This window comes from Gaeumannomyces tritici, assembly GCF_000145635.1.
Source record: "Gaeumannomyces tritici R3-111a-1 unplaced genomic scaffold supercont2.1, whole genome shotgun sequence".
In the NCBI taxonomy this organism is placed as follows: Eukaryota; Fungi; Ascomycota; class Sordariomycetes; order Magnaporthales; family Magnaporthaceae; genus Gaeumannomyces; species Gaeumannomyces tritici.
Window position 1 is genome coordinate 366,074 of NW_008804545.1, and position 20,146 is coordinate 386,219.

The 20,146-nt window shown below is 60.0% G+C and overlaps 9 protein-coding genes across 9 annotated transcripts; 6 read left to right on the forward strand and 3 right to left on the reverse strand.

Moving 5' to 3' along the window:
- Nucleotides 1-163: 163 nt before the first annotated feature.
- On the forward strand, nucleotides 164-439 carry GGTG_00110 (hypothetical protein; the record flags this gene model as incomplete). The annotated part of the gene is made up of 1 exon (XM_009217851.1): nucleotides 164-439. One exon carries the CDS (start codon nucleotides 164-166, stop codon nucleotides 437-439), a length of 276 nt encoding a protein of 91 aa, XP_009216115.1.
- Nucleotides 440-791: 352 nt separating this feature from the next.
- GGTG_00111 (hypothetical protein) lies at nucleotides 792-1,285 on the forward strand (the record flags this gene model as incomplete). The annotated part of the gene is made up of 2 exons (XM_009217852.1): nucleotides 792-944; nucleotides 971-1,285. 2 exons carry the CDS (start codon nucleotides 792-794, stop codon nucleotides 1,283-1,285), a joined length of 468 nt encoding a protein of 155 aa, XP_009216116.1.
- Nucleotides 1,286-2,718: 1,433 nt separating this feature from the next.
- Nucleotides 2,719-5,329, forward strand: GGTG_00112 (hypothetical protein). Its single transcript, XM_009217853.1, has 2 exons — nucleotides 2,719-4,723; nucleotides 4,796-5,329. The coding sequence occupies exons 1-2, from the start codon at nucleotides 2,736-2,738 to the stop codon at nucleotides 5,001-5,003; spliced, it is 2,196 nt and encodes a 731-aa protein (XP_009216117.1). The 5' UTR covers nucleotides 2,719-2,735; the 3' UTR covers nucleotides 5,004-5,329.
- Nucleotides 5,330-5,354: 25 nt separating this feature from the next.
- Nucleotides 5,355-8,423, reverse strand: GGTG_00113 (hypothetical protein). Its single transcript, XM_009217854.1, has 3 exons — nucleotides 8,037-8,423; nucleotides 6,618-7,976; nucleotides 5,355-6,528 (listed from the first exon to the last, which is right to left on the reverse strand). Exons 1-3 carry the CDS (start codon nucleotides 8,164-8,166, stop codon nucleotides 5,444-5,446), a joined length of 2,574 nt encoding a protein of 857 aa, XP_009216118.1. The 5' UTR covers nucleotides 8,167-8,423; the 3' UTR covers nucleotides 5,355-5,443.
- A 210-nt stretch (nucleotides 8,424-8,633) lies between these two features.
- Nucleotides 8,634-8,936, forward strand: GGTG_00114 (hypothetical protein; the record flags this gene model as incomplete). Its single annotated transcript, XM_009217855.1, has 1 exon — nucleotides 8,634-8,936. The coding sequence occupies one exon, from the start codon at nucleotides 8,634-8,636 to the stop codon at nucleotides 8,934-8,936; it is 303 nt and encodes a 100-aa protein (XP_009216119.1).
- A 91-nt stretch (nucleotides 8,937-9,027) lies between these two features.
- On the reverse strand, nucleotides 9,028-12,356 carry GGTG_00115 (DNA replication licensing factor mcm2). Its single transcript, XM_009217856.1, has 3 exons — nucleotides 12,180-12,356; nucleotides 9,724-12,091; nucleotides 9,028-9,641 (listed from the first exon to the last, which is right to left on the reverse strand). The coding sequence occupies exons 1-3, from the start codon at nucleotides 12,182-12,184 to the stop codon at nucleotides 9,381-9,383; spliced, it is 2,634 nt and encodes an 877-aa protein (XP_009216120.1). The 5' UTR covers nucleotides 12,185-12,356; the 3' UTR covers nucleotides 9,028-9,380.
- Nucleotides 12,357-12,544: 188 nt separating this feature from the next.
- GGTG_00116 (hypothetical protein) lies at nucleotides 12,545-14,803 on the forward strand. Its single transcript, XM_009217857.1, has 3 exons — nucleotides 12,545-12,905; nucleotides 12,979-13,033; nucleotides 13,113-14,803. The coding sequence occupies exons 1-3, from the start codon at nucleotides 12,781-12,783 to the stop codon at nucleotides 14,586-14,588; spliced, it is 1,656 nt and encodes a 551-aa protein (XP_009216121.1). The 5' UTR covers nucleotides 12,545-12,780; the 3' UTR covers nucleotides 14,589-14,803.
- Nucleotides 14,804-15,506: 703 nt separating this feature from the next.
- On the forward strand, nucleotides 15,507-17,270 carry GGTG_00117 (hypothetical protein; the record flags this gene model as incomplete). Its single annotated transcript, XM_009217858.1, has 1 exon — nucleotides 15,507-17,270. The coding sequence occupies exon 1, from the start codon at nucleotides 15,525-15,527 to the stop codon at nucleotides 17,268-17,270; it is 1,746 nt and encodes a 581-aa protein (XP_009216122.1). The 5' UTR covers nucleotides 15,507-15,524.
- An 87-nt stretch (nucleotides 17,271-17,357) lies between these two features.
- On the reverse strand, nucleotides 17,358-19,617 carry GGTG_00118 (hypothetical protein). The gene is made up of 2 exons (XM_009217859.1): nucleotides 18,675-19,617; nucleotides 17,358-18,591 (listed from the first exon to the last, which is right to left on the reverse strand). Exons 1-2 carry the CDS (start codon nucleotides 18,907-18,909, stop codon nucleotides 17,783-17,785), a joined length of 1,044 nt encoding a protein of 347 aa, XP_009216123.1. The 5' UTR covers nucleotides 18,910-19,617; the 3' UTR covers nucleotides 17,358-17,782.
- Between the last annotated feature and the right edge of the window lie 529 nt (nucleotides 19,618-20,146).

A 20,146-nucleotide genomic window follows, 5' to 3' on the forward strand; every position in this document is an offset into this window, starting at 1 on the left:
ACGACGACGACGCGCCGCCGCCNCCCNCCCNCCCCCCCCCACCCAAAAGGGCCAGGCGCGCGTGCCTGGTCAGGGGTCTACCAGGCTTGTTCGATTTACTTGCTCCTCTGGTTGACGTGTACGCGGCTGACCAGACCGCCGCCAGCCCACAATCAATAGCGATATGCAGAGTATGCCGCTGCAAAACTGTACAGGCGAGCAAGTCTGCTCCACCAATTCGATGCGGCCAGAGGACATGACAAAATCCCAGGGCCTCGGCTACGATGGCAATTTCTCAGAGTACAATGGCCGGGTTCTTGTGTCGGTGATAGAATGGCTAGCACTATCAAGGCATAGCACGACGACCTCGGATTATGGCAAGGCTCGTGGCAAGTCACTGACAACAAACGACCCGGCCTCTGAGGAGCACCCCTTTCCCCGTGGTACCGAGTCGTCGTGATGAAGCCCAATATTGGGAGCCTTGAGAGGGATGATTGAGGAATACCAGCGATAATCACCTCCTTGCCGGCGCGCTCTTCTGGGGATCAACGACGGAGTGTCAACTCTAGGGCAAAGGAAACGGGTATATATTCTGGTCCATCCTCCCGTCCATGGTCCAGATATTTCCTTCTCTTCAGGCCACAAGTCTCAACCTCATCATCTCATCAGCTCCTTCATCTTCATCTTCAGCTTCATCACCTGCTTCTTGCACACATCCCACCTGACAGCCAGGAATCACATCCAGCATCTTCATTCCTCGCAGCCTTTCAGCCCCCTTTTCTATTCTTTGACCGCACCAGCCCAGCATCAAAATGCAGATCGTCAAGTTCGCCCAGCTCATCGCCCTCCTCGCCGCCGCCGGCCCCGTCATGGGCGAGCCGGTTAACGAGGGCCGGCGCCGCTGCCTCTCGGTCCGGGACCTCGCCCAGGCCGTCGAGGAGGAGGCCCGGCGCTGCCTCTCGGGCGTCGACGCCGCCGCCGCTGCCTCGAGGTGCGCGACACTATCGACGCCGCCGCGGCCGACAACGAGGAGGCCAAAAAGAAGAAGAAGTGTGCCGGGAAGAAGAAGTGCCTCGCCGAGCTTGAGTCCCGCGACGTCGAGGAGGGCCGCCGCCGGTGCCTGGCTGCCCTTCAAGAGGGCGACGTTGAGGGTCGCCGCCGGTGCCTCGAGGCTCGTGACATCAGCGTGGCCGACGAGGAGGCCAAGAAAAAGAAGAAGAAGTGCGCCCTGGAGACCCGCGACGTTGAGGCGGCCGATGAGGAGGCCAAGAAGAAGAAGAAGAAGTGCGCTCTCAACGAGCAGTAGGGAGCCGGCGCGACACTTGGGCGGATGCGGCGGTGGAGGATGGGTGAATTGGAGCAGAAGCGGGCACGAGGCTAAGGGGATTCGAGGGCGAGCGGGCAGGAGACGCAGCCTAGAGACGAGGCTGGCCGGTATCAGATTAACACCACATCTAGAGGTTTGTCCTTGGGGGTCCTTGCATTTGCATTTGCATCGGGTCGGGTTGCTTTGTGCTTCTTTACGTTTCTCTTCCTTCTCGGTCACAATTCTTGTTACCCAGCTCGTCTTCTCTCTTTTCCTGCTCCTTCTTCGGCATCTTGGAATTTATGCGGCTTCTTTCCAACGTTTCCCCGGCGCTGGCATGGGTTCTGGTTTAGCTACATCTTTGGTCGACGACTTGTTGGTCCGAGTCCCACCTTCGGTATTTAGGAGCTACCTAGCTCCCATATGAATTCACGCGCAGTCTTTACCGCACATATAATCAAGCATTGCCATGAATGCTCAACCCATTTTTGCGTGTTTATACATAAAATGAACTTGACATAAAGTAGCCAACGCCGCTTTTTTCATTATATAATTATAAATGCAACAGTGCACATAATTGTTACGACCACCACCAACAGACCAGCAATCGGAGGGGTAGAGGCCCGCTGGGACCCACACCACTAGGATCGCACGCCCCGGAGCTTGGGCACATACAAGTTATGGAAGCAACAGTGATATGTCTGCTCGGAGACATAGCAGGAACTCAGTGTACGTACCTCAAGGCCAACGGGCCAAGGCATAAGAAGGAGGATTTCCTAGTGTCCTAGATAGCTTTTGACAGATGCACTGGCATCAGTTAACCTAAGTTAGCTTCCAAGTATCCCTTGGAGCAAGCATCTAGACCTGCACCCAAGATCTTTGTGAATCGCCTCAGTCTTCAAGTCGCGTGTTACTGCTTGTGACCTCCAAAGGTGCCCTACCTTAGGAGCAGAGGCCTGTTTGTAACAATAATCTGGAAATCACCGTTCGACAAAAGGGGTTTTCCACTTACTGTCCCGTGCAAATTGAGCCCCACCTAGCTATATGTTATTGGGCCAATTCTGGGCCAACCCCTTGGAGGTGGTAGGTGCGCTGCCCGAATATCGCCAGAACCTACGCACCAACTGAAAAAAAACCTGAACGGCACAAAAGGGCCATCATTTCAAAGTCAATTAACACCACCAAAAAAAAATTTAACTGTAATTTATGTGCGAATTAATGGGCAGTTATTTTGCCCTCGCTTTTTATTATTGGGGAAAGGATCCGTGCTGTTTTGGGCGTGTTATAGTGCTTTAGTATGTTGCAATTAAATTGTTTGAGTTTGTTTTGATGTTTTTTTTGCTGTAGAGTTTGGGTGGGGAAAAGCATTTTGCGGTTCTGAATTTTTTTTCTTTTCAGTTGGTGCTCCGGTGCATAGCCGCCACAGCTTGTGTCAAATCCTGCTGGCAGAATGGGAGAGATCACGACAGACCTCACGGCCAAACTGGCTGGCAAGTTCTCCAAGACGACATCACAGCTCATCCAAGATGACAAGCATCGAGATCTCCTTGACATAGTCGATAAGCTGCGGCTGAGTGGAGTCAGCAATTATGTCGACCTCCCCCAGATAATCGTCTGCGGCAGCCAGTCGTCGGGAAAAAGCTCGACCCTCGAGTCCATCTCAGGCGTGGCCTTCCCGACGGCCGAGGGGCTCTGCACCCGCTTCGCCACGGAGCTGATCCTGCGTCGCTGCGCCGACGCCGAGCAGTCCCAGGTCAGCGTGCGCATCATCCCGGACAAGAGCCGCTCGGAGGGGGAGAGGGAGACGCTCGCGGCCTTTGGCTCAAAGTCCAGCCATTTCGACGACATCGGGGAGATCATCGAGGGGGCCAAGGTGGCCATGGGGCTCACGGGGGCGGAGGGCGGTCGGCACTTTTGCGCCGACGTGCTCCGCATCGAGTGCTCCTCGCCGGACCAGCCCAACCTCACCATCGTCGACCTGCCCGGCCTGTTTGGCGCAGCGGACAAGAACCAGTCCGACGACGATTCGGCGATGGTCCAGGAGCTCGTGACTTCCTACATGCGCCAGCGCCGCAGCATCATCCTGGCTGTTGTCAGCGCCGACGTTCCCTTCACCAACCAGCCTGTCACCAAGTTCGCGAGGGAGATCGACCCCAACGGTGTCCGGACCCTCGGCCTGATCACCAAGCCCGACCGACTGGACGAGGGGTCGGAGAGCGAGCGGTACTATGTGGACCTTGCGCAGAACCGAAACGTCAAGCTCAAGCTCGGCTGGCACGTCCTGCGCAACAGAAGCTACGACACGCGCAAGGAGACGGCCGGGGAGCGCGACGCGCGCGAGCAAAAGTTTTTTGACGACTCGGCCTGGCGAGACCTGGAGCCCTCACAGCTGGGAGTCAAGACGCTGAGGGAGCGACTCCGCGAGGTGCTCTGGCATCAGATCCAGGTGGAGATGCCTCGCGTCAAGTCCGAAGTCGGCGCCGGCATTGCCGACTGCAAGTCCAAGCTTTCTCAGCTGGGGAAGGCCCGGGACACGCTAAAAGAGAGAAGGGACTATCTCATGCGGATCAGCACGCAGCTCCACAAGGTTATGAAGGAGGCCATCGACGGCGTCTACGCCGACCGCTTCTTCGAGTCTCTGCCCGGGCAGAGCGACGCGTTCGACAGGCGGCTGAGGGCGCATGTGCAGCACATCCTTGACAAGTACTCCAAGGAGATGAGCAAGTACGGTCACAGGCTTGAGATCGTCGAGGAGGGCACGTTGCCGACTCGCGCTTCCTCGTTCATTATGAGAGACGTGTATATCGACACGACGGTGCGCGCGGCCATGATTGAGTGCCGTGGCAGGGAGCTTCCTGGAAATTACAACCCCATGGTTGTGGCGGACCTGTTCAGCAGGCAGTGCAAGCCGTGGGAAGGCATCACGCAGCAGCTCGTCGAGGAGATCCACGGAGCCGCGATGGCGACTTTCAACGCCGCTCTCTCAGATCTTTGCGACCAGAACACCAAAGCCCTTTTGATGAGGCACCTCGTCCAGCAAGCCCTTCACTCCCTGCGCGATGAGCTGAAGCAGAAGGTCGCCGACTTTCTCGAACCTCACCTCTCGGTCCATCCAATCACATATAACGAAAGTCTCACCGATGCCGTATTCGACGCGCAAGCACGCCGACACAACCGTCACTTCCACCATTGTGTCTTGGATTCGGACCTGGCAATCGACCTTGATGCAAAAATAACAAGTTCCCAGCTTTCATCGACCAGCGTAGTCTCGGCCCTCCGGCATCTCAGGGCACAGATAGGGCTCTCCATCGAAGGTTATTCGGCCTCTCTAGCAGCAGACACTGCTGCTGCGTACTACACTGTGGCACTGAAGAAATTCGTCGACGACGTGAGCGTCAATGCCGTGGAGACGTCTCTTGTGCAGCAGCTTCCTGACGTGTAAGTATCAAGGTTTTCCCCGTGAGGTTTTCCCACAGAACTGACATGGAGAACTCTCACTGGACCGTGCAGTTTTTCGCCCCAGGTCCTCTGGGAGCTCTGCTACGAAGACCCTGACCGCATCGACATCCTCGGAGCCGAGAGCGAAAAGACGGTCAAGGATCGGGCAGATTTGACCGAGAAGCTCCGGGTCCTTGAGACGGGTCTTCGGGAGCTGGATGCGTTCACGGCCCGATCTGGCCAACTGCGTGGGCAGAACAAAGATTATGGTTGGCGCTAGCTGCTGGATCCGGCCGACGTGCGCGTGCTTGGAAGAAAGGCGGAAGGGCCGGGGGCCGGGGGCCGGGACCGAGAGCACGTAACCACGGTCCATCCCTGGCGCGGAGGATCAGCTCTTGGGTGATCTGTATCATGTATATCATGTATATACAGGCAGCGCCTACTCCGTATCGCTCACATATATTCCTTCACTCTTGGTTGCACAATCATTGATGGGAGATCATGGGGCTCATAGTTGAGTACGAAATTCCTGCCAACTGAGGCTGGGTGAAGAGGTTCCTTCTACGGAGAGTTGGCGCTAGGCTTTGCCGTCTCTTCGCTGCAAACAAGCCCAGGCGGGCCAAACATCAATCGGGGATATCAAACAATGCCATGCTCATTGCGCTTTTCATGCTAACAATACACGCAAGGAGCCTAACCGCTCCAAGAGAGCCCCCGAGCTTACAGTCCGCTCCACCAGAACGTCTCGGGGATCTTGAACGACCCCCTGAGCGTCCTGCCCTCCTCGGCGGCGCTGCTGTCGCTGACGATGACCTCGTACTCGCCCTTCTCGGCACACCACTGGCCCCGGTCCTCGTCCCAGTAGCTGGCCGCGTACCGGACGTCCAGCTCGACGGCCACGCGCCTCGTCTCGCCCGGCGCCAGGCGCGCCTTTGCGAAGCCCTTGAGCTCCTTGAGCGGCCGGTTGACCCTGGCCGCCTGCTTGGGCGCCACGTAGACCTGCACGACCTGGGCGCCGGCCACGGCGCCAGTGTTGGCCACGTTGACCTCGACGTCGACGCGGTGGCCACCCTCGTCGGCGCGCACCTCGAGCCCGCTGAGCGCAAAGGTGGTGTAGCTAAGGCCGTGGCCAAAGGGGAAGAGCACGTCGCGGTCGGCGAACTCGTAGTAGCGGTAGCCGACGTAGACGTCCTCGCCGTACAGCACGCGGGCGCCCTCGGTGCGGTAGTTGAGGAAGGCCGGGTTGTCGCGGCAGCGGACGGGGAAGGACAGGGGCAGCTTGCCGCTCGGGTTGGCGTCGCCGAAGAGCACGTCGGCGATGACGTTGCCCGTCTCGTTGCCGCCGTACCAGGCCTGCACGAGGGCCGCCACGTCGCGGACCCAGGGCATGTGCACGGGCGTGCCCGACTGCATCACCACCACGGTGCGCGGGTTGGCGGCCGCCACGGCGGCGATGAGGTCGTCCATGGGCGGCGGCAGGTCCATGCCCGCCCGGTCCTGGCCCTCGCCCTCCCAGTCGGCGTTGAGGCCCGCGCACACGATGACCTGGTCCGCGCCCCTGGCCAGCTCGGCCGCCCGCCGGATCTCCGAGGCGACGTCAATGACCCTGCAGCCGCCCAAGCGCATCGCGCCCTGGCCGGGCAGGCCGCTTTCGTTGGCGAGCTCGGAGGTCGGGGCGCTGCCGAACTGGATCTTGACGTGGTACTTTTGGCCCTTGGACAGTTTGTACCTGCCCTTCTCCTCCATGGTGCCGCTTCCGAAGAAGGCGGTGCCCTGGCGCTGGTGGGTGGTGTTGTCGACGACGACTTGATGGCGCACCGTGGCATGTCAGTAAATAGCCTCTGTAATACGTGACAGCACCGGAGAGGAGACGATTCAGAATGCAAAAACTCACGCTCGTCGTTGATATACAGGTTGGCGGTGCCATGCACGACAATGCCAAACTCCCACTCCTCGTCGGCCTCGGGCACCATGAAGCCCTCAAAGTCGGCGTACCACAGGTTGGACCGCAGCTTCTTGTTGTAGTAGTCGATAAAGAAAAATTCGGTCTTGGTGAAGACGTACTCGTCCGTCATCTCGCGGTGCGACGACGTGGGCGGCTCGTTGTAGACGCGCATCGTCATGCCGAGCTCGCCCTTGTCCGTGACGGTGGCCATGCCCAGCAGCGGCAGCATCTTGTGCGAGTACGACCCGATGGCGTAGCCCGGCTCGCTCTCGAGCTTGGCCTTAATGCCGTCCCAGGGGGTGACGGCGTAAAAGGCCGCGAGCGAGGCGGAGCCGCCGCCGTGGTAGGTCGCCACCTTTGCGTTGGGCCCGATGACGACCGTCTTCTTGTCCCTCTTCAGCGGCAGCACGCCGCCGTCGTTCTTGAGCAGCACCAGCGACTCGTTGCCGATGCGGCGCAGGAACGCGGCCGTCTCGGGTGTGTCGAGGGCCGTGGTCTCGGGCCCGTTCTCCTCGACGCCCGCGGCGGCGCACCTGTTGACGAACTTGAGCACGGCGCGCACGCGCTCGTCCAGGACGTGCCGGCGCACCTTGTCCGTCTGCACGTTGAACTTGAGCAGCTCGCCGCGGAACTTTGACGGGCCCGGCATCTCGAGGTCGAGCCCGGCGACGGCCGCGTCGGTGGTGCTGTAGGTGCCGTACCAGTCGCTCATGACGAGGCCATCCCAGCCCCACTCGCCGCGCAGCAGCTTCCCCAGGAGCTCGTCGCTCTCGCTGCAGTAGGTGCCGTTGACACCGTTGTAGCCCGTCATGATGGCGGCGGGTTGCCCGTCGCGCACGGCCAGCTGGAAGGCGAGCGCGTAGATCTCGCGCAGGGCCCGGTCCGTCAGGATGCTCTGGCAGGCGTTGCGGCGGTGCTCCTGGTCGTTGCACACAAAGTGCTTGACCGTCGCCTGCACCCCCGTGCTCTGGATGCCGCGGATCAGCGCCGCCGCCCCGAGCCCGGTCACGACCGGGTCCTCGCTGAGCGACTCGAACCCGCGGCCGCCCAGGGGCGAGCGCTGGATGTTGATGGTCGGCCCCAGGATGGCGTGCGCGCTCTTGGTCTTGGCGTCGGCCCCCATGGTCTTGCCGGCCTCCTCCAGCAGCGCCAGGTTGAAGGTGGCGCCCATGGCGGTGCCGCACGGGAAGCAGGCCGCCTTGACGCTGTTGAAGAACTTGGTGCCGCGCACGCCATTGGGCCCGTCAGACAGCCGCACCGACGGGACGCCCAGTCTGTGGACTGGCCTGGTGTGCCAGAAGTCGATGCCTGTGGGTGCGCTGTTAGCAGATGCATGCTTGGTTTGACGACAAAGGGGCCACCACCTACCCGACAGTAGCTCAACCTTCTCAACAAGTGTGAGCTTCTTTAGCACATCCTCAACGTCGATTTGCTTCGCCATAGTGCTATCCTGTGGTGATGAGCAACACGAGCCTGTACAACGCATTCTAAGATTCATGCGAGATGTTTCAAGTCAAGTCAACACAAGAGAAAAGAGGAGGGAAAAGCTGGCTTTATATGTAGATGTAGTGGTCTATCGGCCGTCGGGAGGCCGCGGACACAGACACGAGGCGGAGAGCGCCCTCTTATATAACCCCAAGCCCGCGTGACAAGCAGGGCAATGTACACGGTAGCGAGCTGCCCAGGTAGGCCGTTATTGGTACTCGTATGGAGACAACACAGGACCGGATCCGGGGATGGCGGGGCGGATGGGGGAGACCAGGGATGCACCCCCGAGCCGAGCCTGCGCTGTTTTCTGCCCCTTGTCTTCTGGTGGCTCCCCAGCGGCCGGACGACATGGCGGCTTGCCCACGCGAAGACAGAAGCCCGCCCGAGGATTCGACAACAAATAAGGGCCCAAACATCGCCAGACATCGGTCTGCCTGGTGGAAACGTGGAAACGCCAGGGGTAGCCTCCTCCTTCAGATGGATCCCCAGCCCGGTTCCTCGCTGCCGAGGAATAGCCCTGGGCCGAACTTCAGCCGACTGTCCCGGCCTTCTCCCGGCCGTCGATGCGTCAGTCAGGTGCGAGCTGGGCGGGGCCGCGGGGCCGTCAGTGCTGGGGAGCTGGGGCGAGCTGGCACGGCTGCATGGCACAGGTGGGCCGAAACCCCGACAGCCAAGAACTATACACATGCACACCAAACACACACACAGCATCCCCCGCCAGCCCGGCCTGACACCGGCATTGATCCCTGGAAGGCTCAAAAACGCCTTGTGGGGCAATAAGATGCCAAGGCCGTCGCTTCGCCAGACTAAACAACATGAATGAGCTTGAGATGAAAGCTGCAAAAAAGGCGCTCAGGAGATTCGCGTTGTGCTGGTTCTCGAGAGCAAGCGTTAAATCAGGACTGTCAATGTGCAAAGCGAGAAAGCCCGCCGCCCTTGGTGCATTGATCCGAACAATATGACCTCCAGATCTATTCATCCGTTCGTTCCTTGCAGCTTGTTCCACGTCATCAACAATTACCAAACTTCAAGAGCCCAGTCCCAGCCCCAGCCCCAGCCCAAAATCCCACATCACATCCGCTGAACCCTCCCTCATCAACCCAAACACGGCATTTACAACACAAGAAAGCAAATAGAAAGTGACTGAAAACACAAAGTCGTGCCGGATATATTGGCCGAGACCAAGGTAGAACCACGGGACAAAAGATAGACTCATCCTCCCCTTTACGCGCTGGCCGTCGCAGTGGCCCTTCCCTTGCCACGACCAGCCCCAACTCGGCGACCGGCCCCGGCTCCGGGACGCGCCAGCGTGTACTTGGCAAAGGCCCGGGCCAGTGCCTTCTTGCAGCTGACCTTTTGGCTGCCCACAAACGACTCGACCGTGACGGCGATGGCCCTGTCAATGTCCTGCGCTGAGCAGTACTCTGACAGCCGCATACGGCAAAAGGCCTCGCTAATCCGGATGATAGCTTCCAAGTGACGCACCTGTTTGGGGTATCTTGTTAGAAGTCATGTTTCCGTGGCGCATCATGGATCACGGATGCCCAGGGCCGCTTCCAAAACTTACAGTAATTGGGTAGGCGCCAGTCGCCTTCGACTCCCGACGCATGTCGGAGAAGAGCCTTGCGACCTTGTCCTCATCCATGTGGTACAGCTTCGGCGAGCACCTCTCGCGAGCATACTTGATGTACTTGCGCAGGAGGTCCTGGGGAATCTCGCCCTCCTTGTCCCGGCCATCCGACGCCTGTGTCTCGGTCTGCTCCGAGTCGTGCTCGACCTCCATCGAGCCGTCCCCGCCCTGAGTCTCGCCCGAAGATGACGGGTGGCTGCGGCTGTGCGAGCCAACAATGAAGCGCGCCAGTCGCTCGTCCTCGGCCGGGTCGACCGTGTCACGCACAACGCAGAGTATGTCGAAACGCGACAAAATGGGCTCCGTCAGTTCCACGTTGGCCGAGAACGGGATGGTCGAGTTGTAGCGTCCTCCGATCGGGTTCGCCGCTGCTATAATGCCACACCTGGCTTGCAGCGTCGTCACGATACCGGCCTTGGAAATGGAAATGGTCTGCTGCTCCATGGCCTCATGGATTGACGTCCGATCTTGGTCGTTCATCTTGTCGAACTCGTCGATTAAGCAGGTGCCCTTGTCGGCAAGCACCAGAGCACCGCCTTCCAGTGTCCATTCGCTCGTCAGAGGATCCCGTCGTACACTCGCCGTGAGACCGACTGCACTGGCGCCCTGGCCCGTAGCAAAGACAGCCCGGTGCGCCGTCTTCTCGGCGTACTTTAGAACCTGAGACTTGGCCGTTCCCGGATCTCCCAAGACTAGCACGTTGATATCACCACGCACATGGTGCTTGCCCTTGGCCGTCTTGGCCACACCACCAAACAACGACAGGGCGACGGCGGTCTTGATGTCGGTGTGCCCGTAAATGCTGGGGGCGATGGAGTTGATGAGCTTGTCCACAATCTGCGGGTCCTTGGACAGCTTGCGAATTTGCTGTTCGTCCTCCTCGGTCATGCGGAAACCGGCCAACTGATCATGAGCCTTGACGATGTTGTTGGCCTCCAGGATGGTAGCGAAAACGGGAAAGCCGTTTCGGTTGTTCAGCTGCGCGTCGTAGTTGTTCCTGTACACACCCGTCACCTCGATCTCCTCGCCGGGCTTGGCCTTGTCTATCAAGTCCCACAGGAGCACGATATCCCTGTGCCGTGGGAGACGGCCGGCGGGAACAGTGCCGGGGGACTCTTGCAGAGTAAGCTTCTGGTAATTACGGTACACCGTCTTCTCCGAGTTGAGTGTGAACGGGCCGCGAGACTGGCAGTTTTGGCAGTACGTGACCTTGACCTCGACGTTGGACTCCTGCTGGAACGGGCCAAGGGTGACGCCGCACTTGGTGCAGTCAACCTTGACATACTTGAGCTGGGGGAAGACGCCAGTACGCCGGGTGACGACGCCACTGACGCGGACCAGGCAGTTCAGGTGCGACTGGCGAAGCTGGCGGAGGGTGTAGTGCACAGGAAGATCGAAGATGCGAACGTGGATCTCCGAGTGGATGCGCTCGTAGTCGGGGTAGTGCAGGAGCACGACGTCCATGGCCACCTCGTCGAATAGCTTGAGCATCTCAGTCGGGGCGTTGGCCAGGAAATAGGCCAGGATAGCCTTGGACGCCGACAGATGGTCGTACGAAACCTCGAGCGATTCGGCATTGATCTCACCGAGAGTGCGGATGCGGCTTCCGTAGACCGAAGAACCGTGCTCGTCCGTGTACTCGGTGAGGAAGGCCTTGAACTCGCGCTTGATGGTGCGCTGGACAGACAGCTGCGAAACCCACTCGGTCAAACTGGACGCCTTGACGTCCTGCAGAGCCTCAAGCGAGAGCTCCTCATCCATGATGTCGGCATCCATGTCCTCGTCCAGATCCTCATCATATCGGTGACGACGCCGGCGCGGCTGGGCCGTAAGGTCGATATCGCCATCCTCGTCTTCTCCAGGAAGAAAGGCAGCGGGGATGCGTTGGCGGCGGGCCACCTCACGATCCCTGCGGTTGAGCTGAGCCTCGAGGCGCCTCCTCTCGCCAAGACTCATGGCGTCGTAGTCGGCCTCGTCGTCGATATCGATACGCTCATATTCGTCGTTCTCCCTGTCCTTGTAGTCTCCCTCGAAGCCCTCACCAAAGAGATCCACATCATCCTCGGCCATCTCGTCGAGGTCTTCAATGTCGTCCTGGACCTCATCCTCCTCGATGTCGTCATTGTCATCTGCCCCGTGCGCCATGTTAAAGGCGGGGGGAGAGGAGGGGATCGGCGGGCTCGAGGCCGCGGCGCTCGGAGTGTTACCATCATCGCCAGCGCCGGATCTGGCTCGCTTCCGGCTCCCGCCTGCCGCGGCGGACAGGCCGCGGTTCGCAGAGTTCGAATTGCTTCTCAGCGGAGAACTAGAGATGGAGCGGTTAGCGATGAGGGGAAACTAGGGAGGCGGTATCTAAATTCCCCAAAACAAATGCTGCATAGGGCTGAACTCACCTCATATTGGATAGTGACCCAGCCTAATCTCAGGGTTTGTCGTTGTGCGACGCCTGCGAATCGTAAATCGTGAATTACGCCTGCTAGTATCGCTGTCGCTGCAACGTGAATCGGGTTGCTGGGGGAATGCGAATGCAAAGAAAGAGCTGAAAGAGGGGCCGCCTGCAGGGAGGATTGTGGTCCCAGTCTGGAACGTAGACAAGGGGTCGAATTGGAGACGCGTAAAGTGGCCTTGACGCGTCTTCTCGCGTTAAGTGGTGGGGCGTTTGGTAGCTGCCGCCTTGATTTGAGGACTGGGATTGGTCCAAGCTTCCTCCAGGAGGGACCACCTCCAGCTTCCTGCAGCCTCCATCCCAAGGCGTTGCGCGCATCGCATCTCGCATCCTTTCATTGCGAAATAGTATTCAATGTCAGCGGAGCTTCCATCTTCAGACAATTGATTGATGCATGAGATTCGGCAAACGAACTGAAGCTTCCCCCTCCGACCGCAAAACAACCACCTCGTTACCACATACAACCGTCGCAATCGCGAAACCACAAACATTCCAAGGCAGACAGACAGCAAGCCAACCTCAGGCCCCGCAGCCTTCACCAATCAACCATGTCGCAGTCCGATGCATCGACTGCCGTCGCAAATGGCGATGCCGACACCACCACTCAGGTGCCATCTCTGAAGCGCCGCGAGAGCTCGTCGCAGCAATCCCAGACGTCCCAGACAGCTGCAGAGTAATACGACCCCCCATCATTGGCTCGTCCGCTGTGGACCAGGAACATGGACTAACACGGGACCTCTCAACAGCTTCATCCGCGAGCAGATGCAACTAGAGGCGGATGCGCGTGAGGCTCTACCATACGTATGTCTCGGGATCAATATCCTACAGTCTTATCACGAGCATGGCAGTGAGACGATCGCTAACTCGTTATGATCACCAGAGCATCCAAAACTGCACCAAACCCTTGGGATCGCTACGCCAGGCTGTTTTCGCTTGCCTCACATGCAACCCCCCACCCGCCGACACGAAGGATCCCTACAATGCTGCCGGCGTGTGCTACTCGTGCTCCGTCCAGTGCCACGGCGAGCACACCCTCGTCGAGATCTTCACCAAGCGCAACTTCACATGTGACTGCGGCACCACCCGCTTCCCAGCCACAGCCCCCTGCACCCTGCGCGAAGACCCAAACACCAAAGAGAAGGGCGCTCATTCGGAGAAACCGGACATGAACAACAAGTACAACCAGAACTTCCGCAATCGCTTCTGTGGCTGCGAGTGCGACTACGACCCCTTTCAGCAGAAGGGTACCATGTACCAGTGCCTCGGTCTAGGTACCCACGAGACCGGGGGCTGCGGAGAGGACTGGTGGCATCCCGGCTGCGTCGTGGGGCTCGGCTCAAAATGGTTTGAGAAGGAAGACGCCCAGGTCAAGGAGAAGTCGTCGGCCAACGATACGGCCACAGCCCCAGCAGCAGCTGTAGCCAGCCGGCCGCTGGCAACCATCTCGGAGGACGCAGAGGCCAGCGGTGATGCTCCCCCGACCGCACAGGCTGGCCCCGATGACGCCAGTGCGGACGGCAACGACGACGACGACCCTCCCGTGCCGCCTGGGTTCCCCGAGGAAGACTCGTTCGAGGCTTTCCTGTGCTACAAGTGTGTTGACGCCTATCCATGGATCAAACGCTATGTCGGGACCGAGGGCTTCCTACCGGCCGTGTTTAGCAAACCGGCTGTAGTTGAGGCTGTCCCCGAGGCCAAATCCCCCGAAACTCCGGCAACAGGCTCATCACTCAAGCGAAAGGCAGATGACGAAGGAGAGGAGGAGCCTCAGGAGTCTAAGCGTCACAAGAGCGAGGAGGATGCCTCGCCTGCCCCACAGCCCCCGCAGCAGTCTAGCATTCCCAACACTACAGACTCGGCACAGGCACCGAAGGTTACTTCAGGTTCCAGCTCCACCTGCAAGCTAGAGAAGCTGCCGCCGGCGCCCAGCGGCCAGCTCTCCCTATTCATGAAGGAGGACTTCCGCGAACATTTCTGCCGGTGCGCCGAGTGCTTTCCACACCTCAAGCCACACCCACAGCTTCTGGAGGAGGAGGATACATACGAGCCGCCAGTGTCGGAGAACGGCGGCTCCGAGCACGGCGGGTCGACACAGGGCAGCCTCCTGGAGATGGGCGAGAGCGCGCTGCGCGGCGTGGACCGTGTGCGCGCCATCGAGGGTGTCATGGCGTACAACCACCTCAAGGACAAGCTCAAGACGTTCCTCCAGCCGTTCGCGCAGAGCGGCGAGGCCGTCTCGGCCGAGCACATCAAGGAGATATTCGCCAAGCTGCGCGGAGACGACCAGGCGATCAAGGAGGCAGGCGAGTCAGCCAACAAGTCGGCCGACTCGCGCCGCGAGCAGAGCGGCTACTAGCTCGCTTGAGACTGGCAATTTCCCCGTTATCTTCGTTTCCCGCCGTGAGCTTTGTTCATGATTTACCATTTGTCGTGTAACATCCATATCGACACCACATCGCGCCAGTATATATGCTTCTAATACGTCCTCCTTCCTTTGCCTCCATTTGCCTCCATTTGGTACGTGATGTCTATAGGGTAGGCAGTGAATAGTACTATCCCATTATGACGAAACTTATGTTCTGGTGGACTTGCTATCGCATGCCCGTAGATTCGACAACCCCATAGAATGCAAGCGCCGTTCAGGTCTACAGCGTTCGAACAAGCTTTTGGCTTCTATCAGGAACCGGCATTTTATCAGCGTCTATGTATACATGGCGATTTCCCAAGATATCGATAGCTAGGGAATTGGGACCTAATCATCTCGAGTTTGTGAATTCCGTTTTACGCCACGGAACGCTGATATGCTCGCGTGACCACTTGGAAGGAAGCCCTAATAGCCCTGTTCCCAAGCCGCCACCAACCACGCCTACCTTTTTTTCTCTCGCGATACAGAGTGTTGACGACATATCGGGGAAGTTTATTACCAGCCCGTGCTTTCCATGTTTTTGTCACCGCGCAGTACCGCTTTCCCCATGGGCACCTACCCAGCCGAGCCCTTCCCACCTTCCCAACCATGATAAGAGTGGTTCTGGAACTCTGCTCCAGGTGGCTGGAAACTCTGTCTCTGTTGCCAGACTTCGTATTCGCATTTAAGGCCCAGGCCCGCCCTGACAAAGCCCCATCTCGGCGTCACCACTCTTTTCATCATTGCCCGTCCATGTATGCAACTGTTCCGGCCAGGTATCGCTATTGAGTACACTATAAAGTCGGGCATCACCTCGTCCCGAGAGCCTCGTTCTTTCTCCAGCTCCTCCAACCCATCACTCCCTCACCCTCGAAGAGACCCGCGGAGATGGCATTTGGCTTTATCAACAGGGCCTTCGCGGCCCTGTCCTCCGGGCGGCGCGGCAGCACGCAGAGCGGCCACAGCGACAGCACGACGGCGACCGCGACCGCCAAGGACGGCCAGGCCGCCACTGGGGCGGCAGCGGCAGCGGCCGAGGCGCAGGACGGCCTCAAGCGGCAGATCAACGCGCGGCAGATGGTGTTCATGGCGCTGTCAAGCTCCATCGGCGCGGGCCTGCTGGTGGCGTCGGGCCAGGCGCTGCACAACGCTGGGCCGGGCAATATGGTGCTCGGCTTCGCGGCCGTAGGCTTCGGCGTCGTGTGCACCATGGCGGCGCTGGGCGAGATGGCGGCGACGCTGCCGCTCAGCGGGTCCTTCTACACGTACACGCACCGGTTCGTGGGGCCCGCGGCCGGCTTCGCCATGGCCTGGAACTTTGCTTTCAACTGGCTCATCATCCTGCCCTTCGAGATCGTCACCATCTCGGCCCAGGTGCGGCTCTGGGACACAACGGGCGCGGCGCACCCGGCGCTGGTCATGGCGGGCTTCCTCGCCTTCGTCTCGCTCGTGTCCATGATGGGGTCCCGCTGGTTCAGCGAAGCCGAGAACTTCCTGGGCGGGCTCAAGATCATCGCCATCGCCATCTTCATCTGTCTCGCCCTCTCGCTCACCACGACCGGCCGCCCCTACGTCGCGGACCGCGCCATGACCCTGCCGCCGGGCAGGATCGCCTACGGCACCACGTGGTGGCAGCGCCCGGGCGCTTTCCTGCACGGATTCCAGGGCTTCCTGACCGTCTTCAAGATCGCGGGCATGGCCTACGGCGGCACCGAGACGCTGGGCCTGACGGCGGCCGAGTGCCTGCGGCCCGCGCGGCTGATGCGCATCGCCACCTACGTCACCTTTGTCCGCATCTTCCTCTTCTACCTCGTCGGCCTCACCATGCTCGGCTTCCTGCTGCCGTCGGACGCCAAGGAGCTGACGCCCTCGGGCGGCGGCGCCAACCCGTCCCCCTTCGTGCTCGCCATGCGGCTGGCCGGGCTCACGGCCGTCGAGCACATCATCAGCGCGTGCATCGTGGCCGCGCTGACGTCCATGGCCAACGTGGCCATCTTCGCCTCGTCGCGCGCCCTGCACGCCCTCAGCAGCAAGGGCATGGCCCCCAAGTTCCTCTCGCGCACCACGCGCGGCGGCGTGCCCCTCCCCGCCACGGTCGTGGCCATCTGCTTCGGCCTGCTCGCCTTCGTCGGCGCCGCGCCCGGCGGCCGCGTCATCTTCTTCTGGCTCCTCTCGCTCGCCGGCATGTCAAACTACTTCACGTGGCTCGCCATCTGCATCAGCCACGTGCGCTTCCGCGCCGCGCTCCGCCACAACGGCCGCGCCGTGTCGTCGCTCAGCTTCGCGAGCCCGTTCGGCACCTGGGGCTCGTGGGTCGGCATCGCCACGTCGCTCGTCGGGCTCTGCTCCCAGATCGCCATGGCCTTCTGGCCCCTGACCCCGGGCCAGCCCATCAACACCAAGGACGTGCTCATGGACGTCACGGGCGCGCCGGCCATCCTGATACTCTTCGCCGCCTACTGGATATACCAGAGGCGCACGGGCCGCGACAGCCGCATCCTGCGCCCCGTCGCCGAGATCGACGTCGACACGGGCTTCCGCGGCCGCGCCGAGGTCGAGCGCGAGAAGGAGGAGCTGTCGGCCGCCGAGGCCGCCGCCACCGGCTCCACCCAGGCCCCCCGCCTGAGCAGCTAGAGGCGCTGGGCACTCCCCAGGGAGCTGAGAGCGGGGGTTGGCACAAATGCGTAGAGGATGGCTCCCCGCGAGAACACACTGGGTGGATCTTGCCGAGACCGAACTACCTGAGCGGTCCTGGCAAGAGGAGTGAGGAGAAGAACCCGGCTTGAATTCCCTAGGGTCCCAATAGCATTTGTATTTGAGAAAACATCAGTAATAGCTGATGTTCTTCTTTGTCTCCTTTTTGTTGTCCTAACACGGCGTTTGGCGGAGGGGTGGTTGGTTGGTTGGTTAAACAGGGTTGTGTCAACGGGAGAATCTAGTACATCAGTTTTTATTTAACATTGCTTTGCAGTAAAAACGCCACAAGGGTCCAAAACACGCTAGGTCCGATTCAGTGCGCTCTTTGCGTAAAAAAACAAAAAAACAAAAAAAACAAGGGTGATCACCTTGAGCAAGTACTAGAAAGCGATACTTGATGTCAAGACAGATGGGGCATGAAGTAAAAAAAAAAGAGACAAAGACCACGACTAAAGATTGGGATCATCCCTTTGCATGGCAACTCCCCCCATCGAGAACCCAACTCCGGCCTGTGGTTGTTGGCCCTTGACATCTGGTGGTTGCTGATTCGGTGGCTGTCCATTAACTGCCGAGCCATCACCGGGCCCTTGAGCCGAGACGGCGTTCGAGCCCAATTCGTCTTGCTGCTGCTGCTGCTGCTGCTGCTGCTGCTGCTGTTGCTGTTGCTGCTCCTGGTAATCCTGAAACTCCTGCTGCTGCTGCTGCTGGGTCTCCTGATCCATGGCCGCCTGCTCCTCCTCGAGCTGCATCTTGAGCTGCTGTTCGGCGGCGAGCGCCGCGGCGGCGCGCTCGACCTCGGCCAGGCGCCTGGTCTCGGCCGGGTCGATGAGGTCGTCGTCGTCGCTCCAGCAGGGGTCGTCGTCCGGGACCTCGGGCATGGCCATGCGCTTCCAGAAGCGCACCTCCTGGCGCAGGGCGGCGTGCTCGACGCGGGACTCGTAGCGCGAGGGCTCGGCGTCGTAGCGGGCGCGGAAGCGGCGCGCGAGCTCGTTGAGGCGGCCGCCGCGCTCCTGCATGTCCCAGACCTGCTCGCGCAGCCGCGAGTTCTCCTCGCGCGCCTCGGCCAGCTGCTCGCGGTACGACCGGTGCCACGACGAGACGTCCGACACGTTGCGCGCCTTGTACTCGTGCGCCTGCCGCACCATGGTGCCGAGCACTGCCGCGTACTGCTGCAGGAGCGCCATGTTGGTGTCCCTCTCGTGCGTCGCACGATCTAGTGCCTCTGACAGGGCTGATACTAGCACGTCGAGGTTCTCCGCTGTGTCATTGGTAGAGTATCATGTTAGCCACGACTTGTGCGTAAACTTCACCCCGCTGGATGCCTTCTCGTGCTGTACTTACGATTCAGGTCCTCAGCATTTGTTATAATCTCCTCGTTGGACACATTCGCCGCCCGAGCCTTGGATCGGATCTTGCCGACCAGCGAGACGACCTCCTCGAGGACTCTCCTGTTGTCTGCCAGCTGCCTACTGAGGTCGTCGACCATGGCGTAGATGTAGTTAAGTTCCGTCTGGTGTCCGGCCGGTGTAGGGCCTACCATGCCGGCACCCATGCCCCCACCGTTAATGCCGTTCATGGTGACTGCAGTGTCGTAGTCCTGAAGTGTAAGCCGCGCAGGAGGGCGGGGGTCGGTCTTGCGCCCCTCGTCGCGGAGAGGCGACGGCGACGGCAAGGAGCGAATAGGCCAGGAGCCGCGAGGTGGCGGGAGAGGCCCGTCCGAATCAAGTGGCTCAGGCGAGATGTCGTCGCGGCTTTGGCGATCAGAGAGGACGTGGAGGCGATCTAGGCCTTGGGGGGCTGCCGACGACTTCTGCCGACCAAGTCTGATGGACTTCGCCTTGTGCTTGCCCTCGCCCGACTTCGCTGGAACTCGTAATCGAAATTTGGGCGGCCCCTGGCCCTGAGATCCGGATGGCTGGTAGCTCGGTGTGGGTAGCGGATCGCGGGGTCGGCGCAAGGGAAATGCAGGGCCGTCGTCGGCGAAGGGATCTGGCAGGTCGGTTTGGGTGGAATCGGCGGCAGTAAGGGATTGCGATTGAAGCGGTCTGGGGCCACGGGGAGCGCTGGGGAGAGCTCGTAGCGCAGATGAAAGCTCTGTATTGCGCGATGTTGATAAAAGCGGCGGTTGTGTGCTCGAGCCCAAGAAGCCTACGTTGCCGGTGTCCTGACTGCCAATGTGCTGCAGCGCCGCGTCCAGATCTCGCAGCCAAGCACGCCGCAAAGCATCGCGGCTCGACTCGCTGTCCAGAGCAGGGGCTGTCGTGGTAGGTAGATCTGCGTCAGCCCGCGCGCTCTCATTGGATAGAGAGTCCGGGGTGGATCTAACGACCCTGTCGGCCATGTTGGCTAGCGGAGCAAGCACTGGGCGTGGGCCTAGCGCGAGCGGCGGGGCGCTGTTAGCACATCACCAGCTGGAAATGGCAGTTGCAAACCCTTACTCACTTCCACATCAGTTGCTCATCACGATATGCCAGGGCAGGTGCGGTCACGGCGACCAAGTCGATGACAAGCAAAAGGCTGTAGACAAAGATGAAGAGCAGATACTTGAAGGCGCAGACTGTCACGCTCTTCTCAACTGCTTCGGCGTAGGTATTCCCTGTGGCAACAGATGTCAGGGGGTGGAAATCGGGCGGTGGCGATGAGGAAGAGAGAAGGGAAAGAAAAGAAAAGAAACAAAGGGATTGGGTCTGGGCGAGTGTTCAGATGATAAATATTACAGAATGAATGTAGGTCAGCACTAAAGAGAGCAATATCAAACAGCCCGGTTGACTGTACTGAAAGGTTGGCTGTTTGCAGTGTCTGCGACTGGTCAG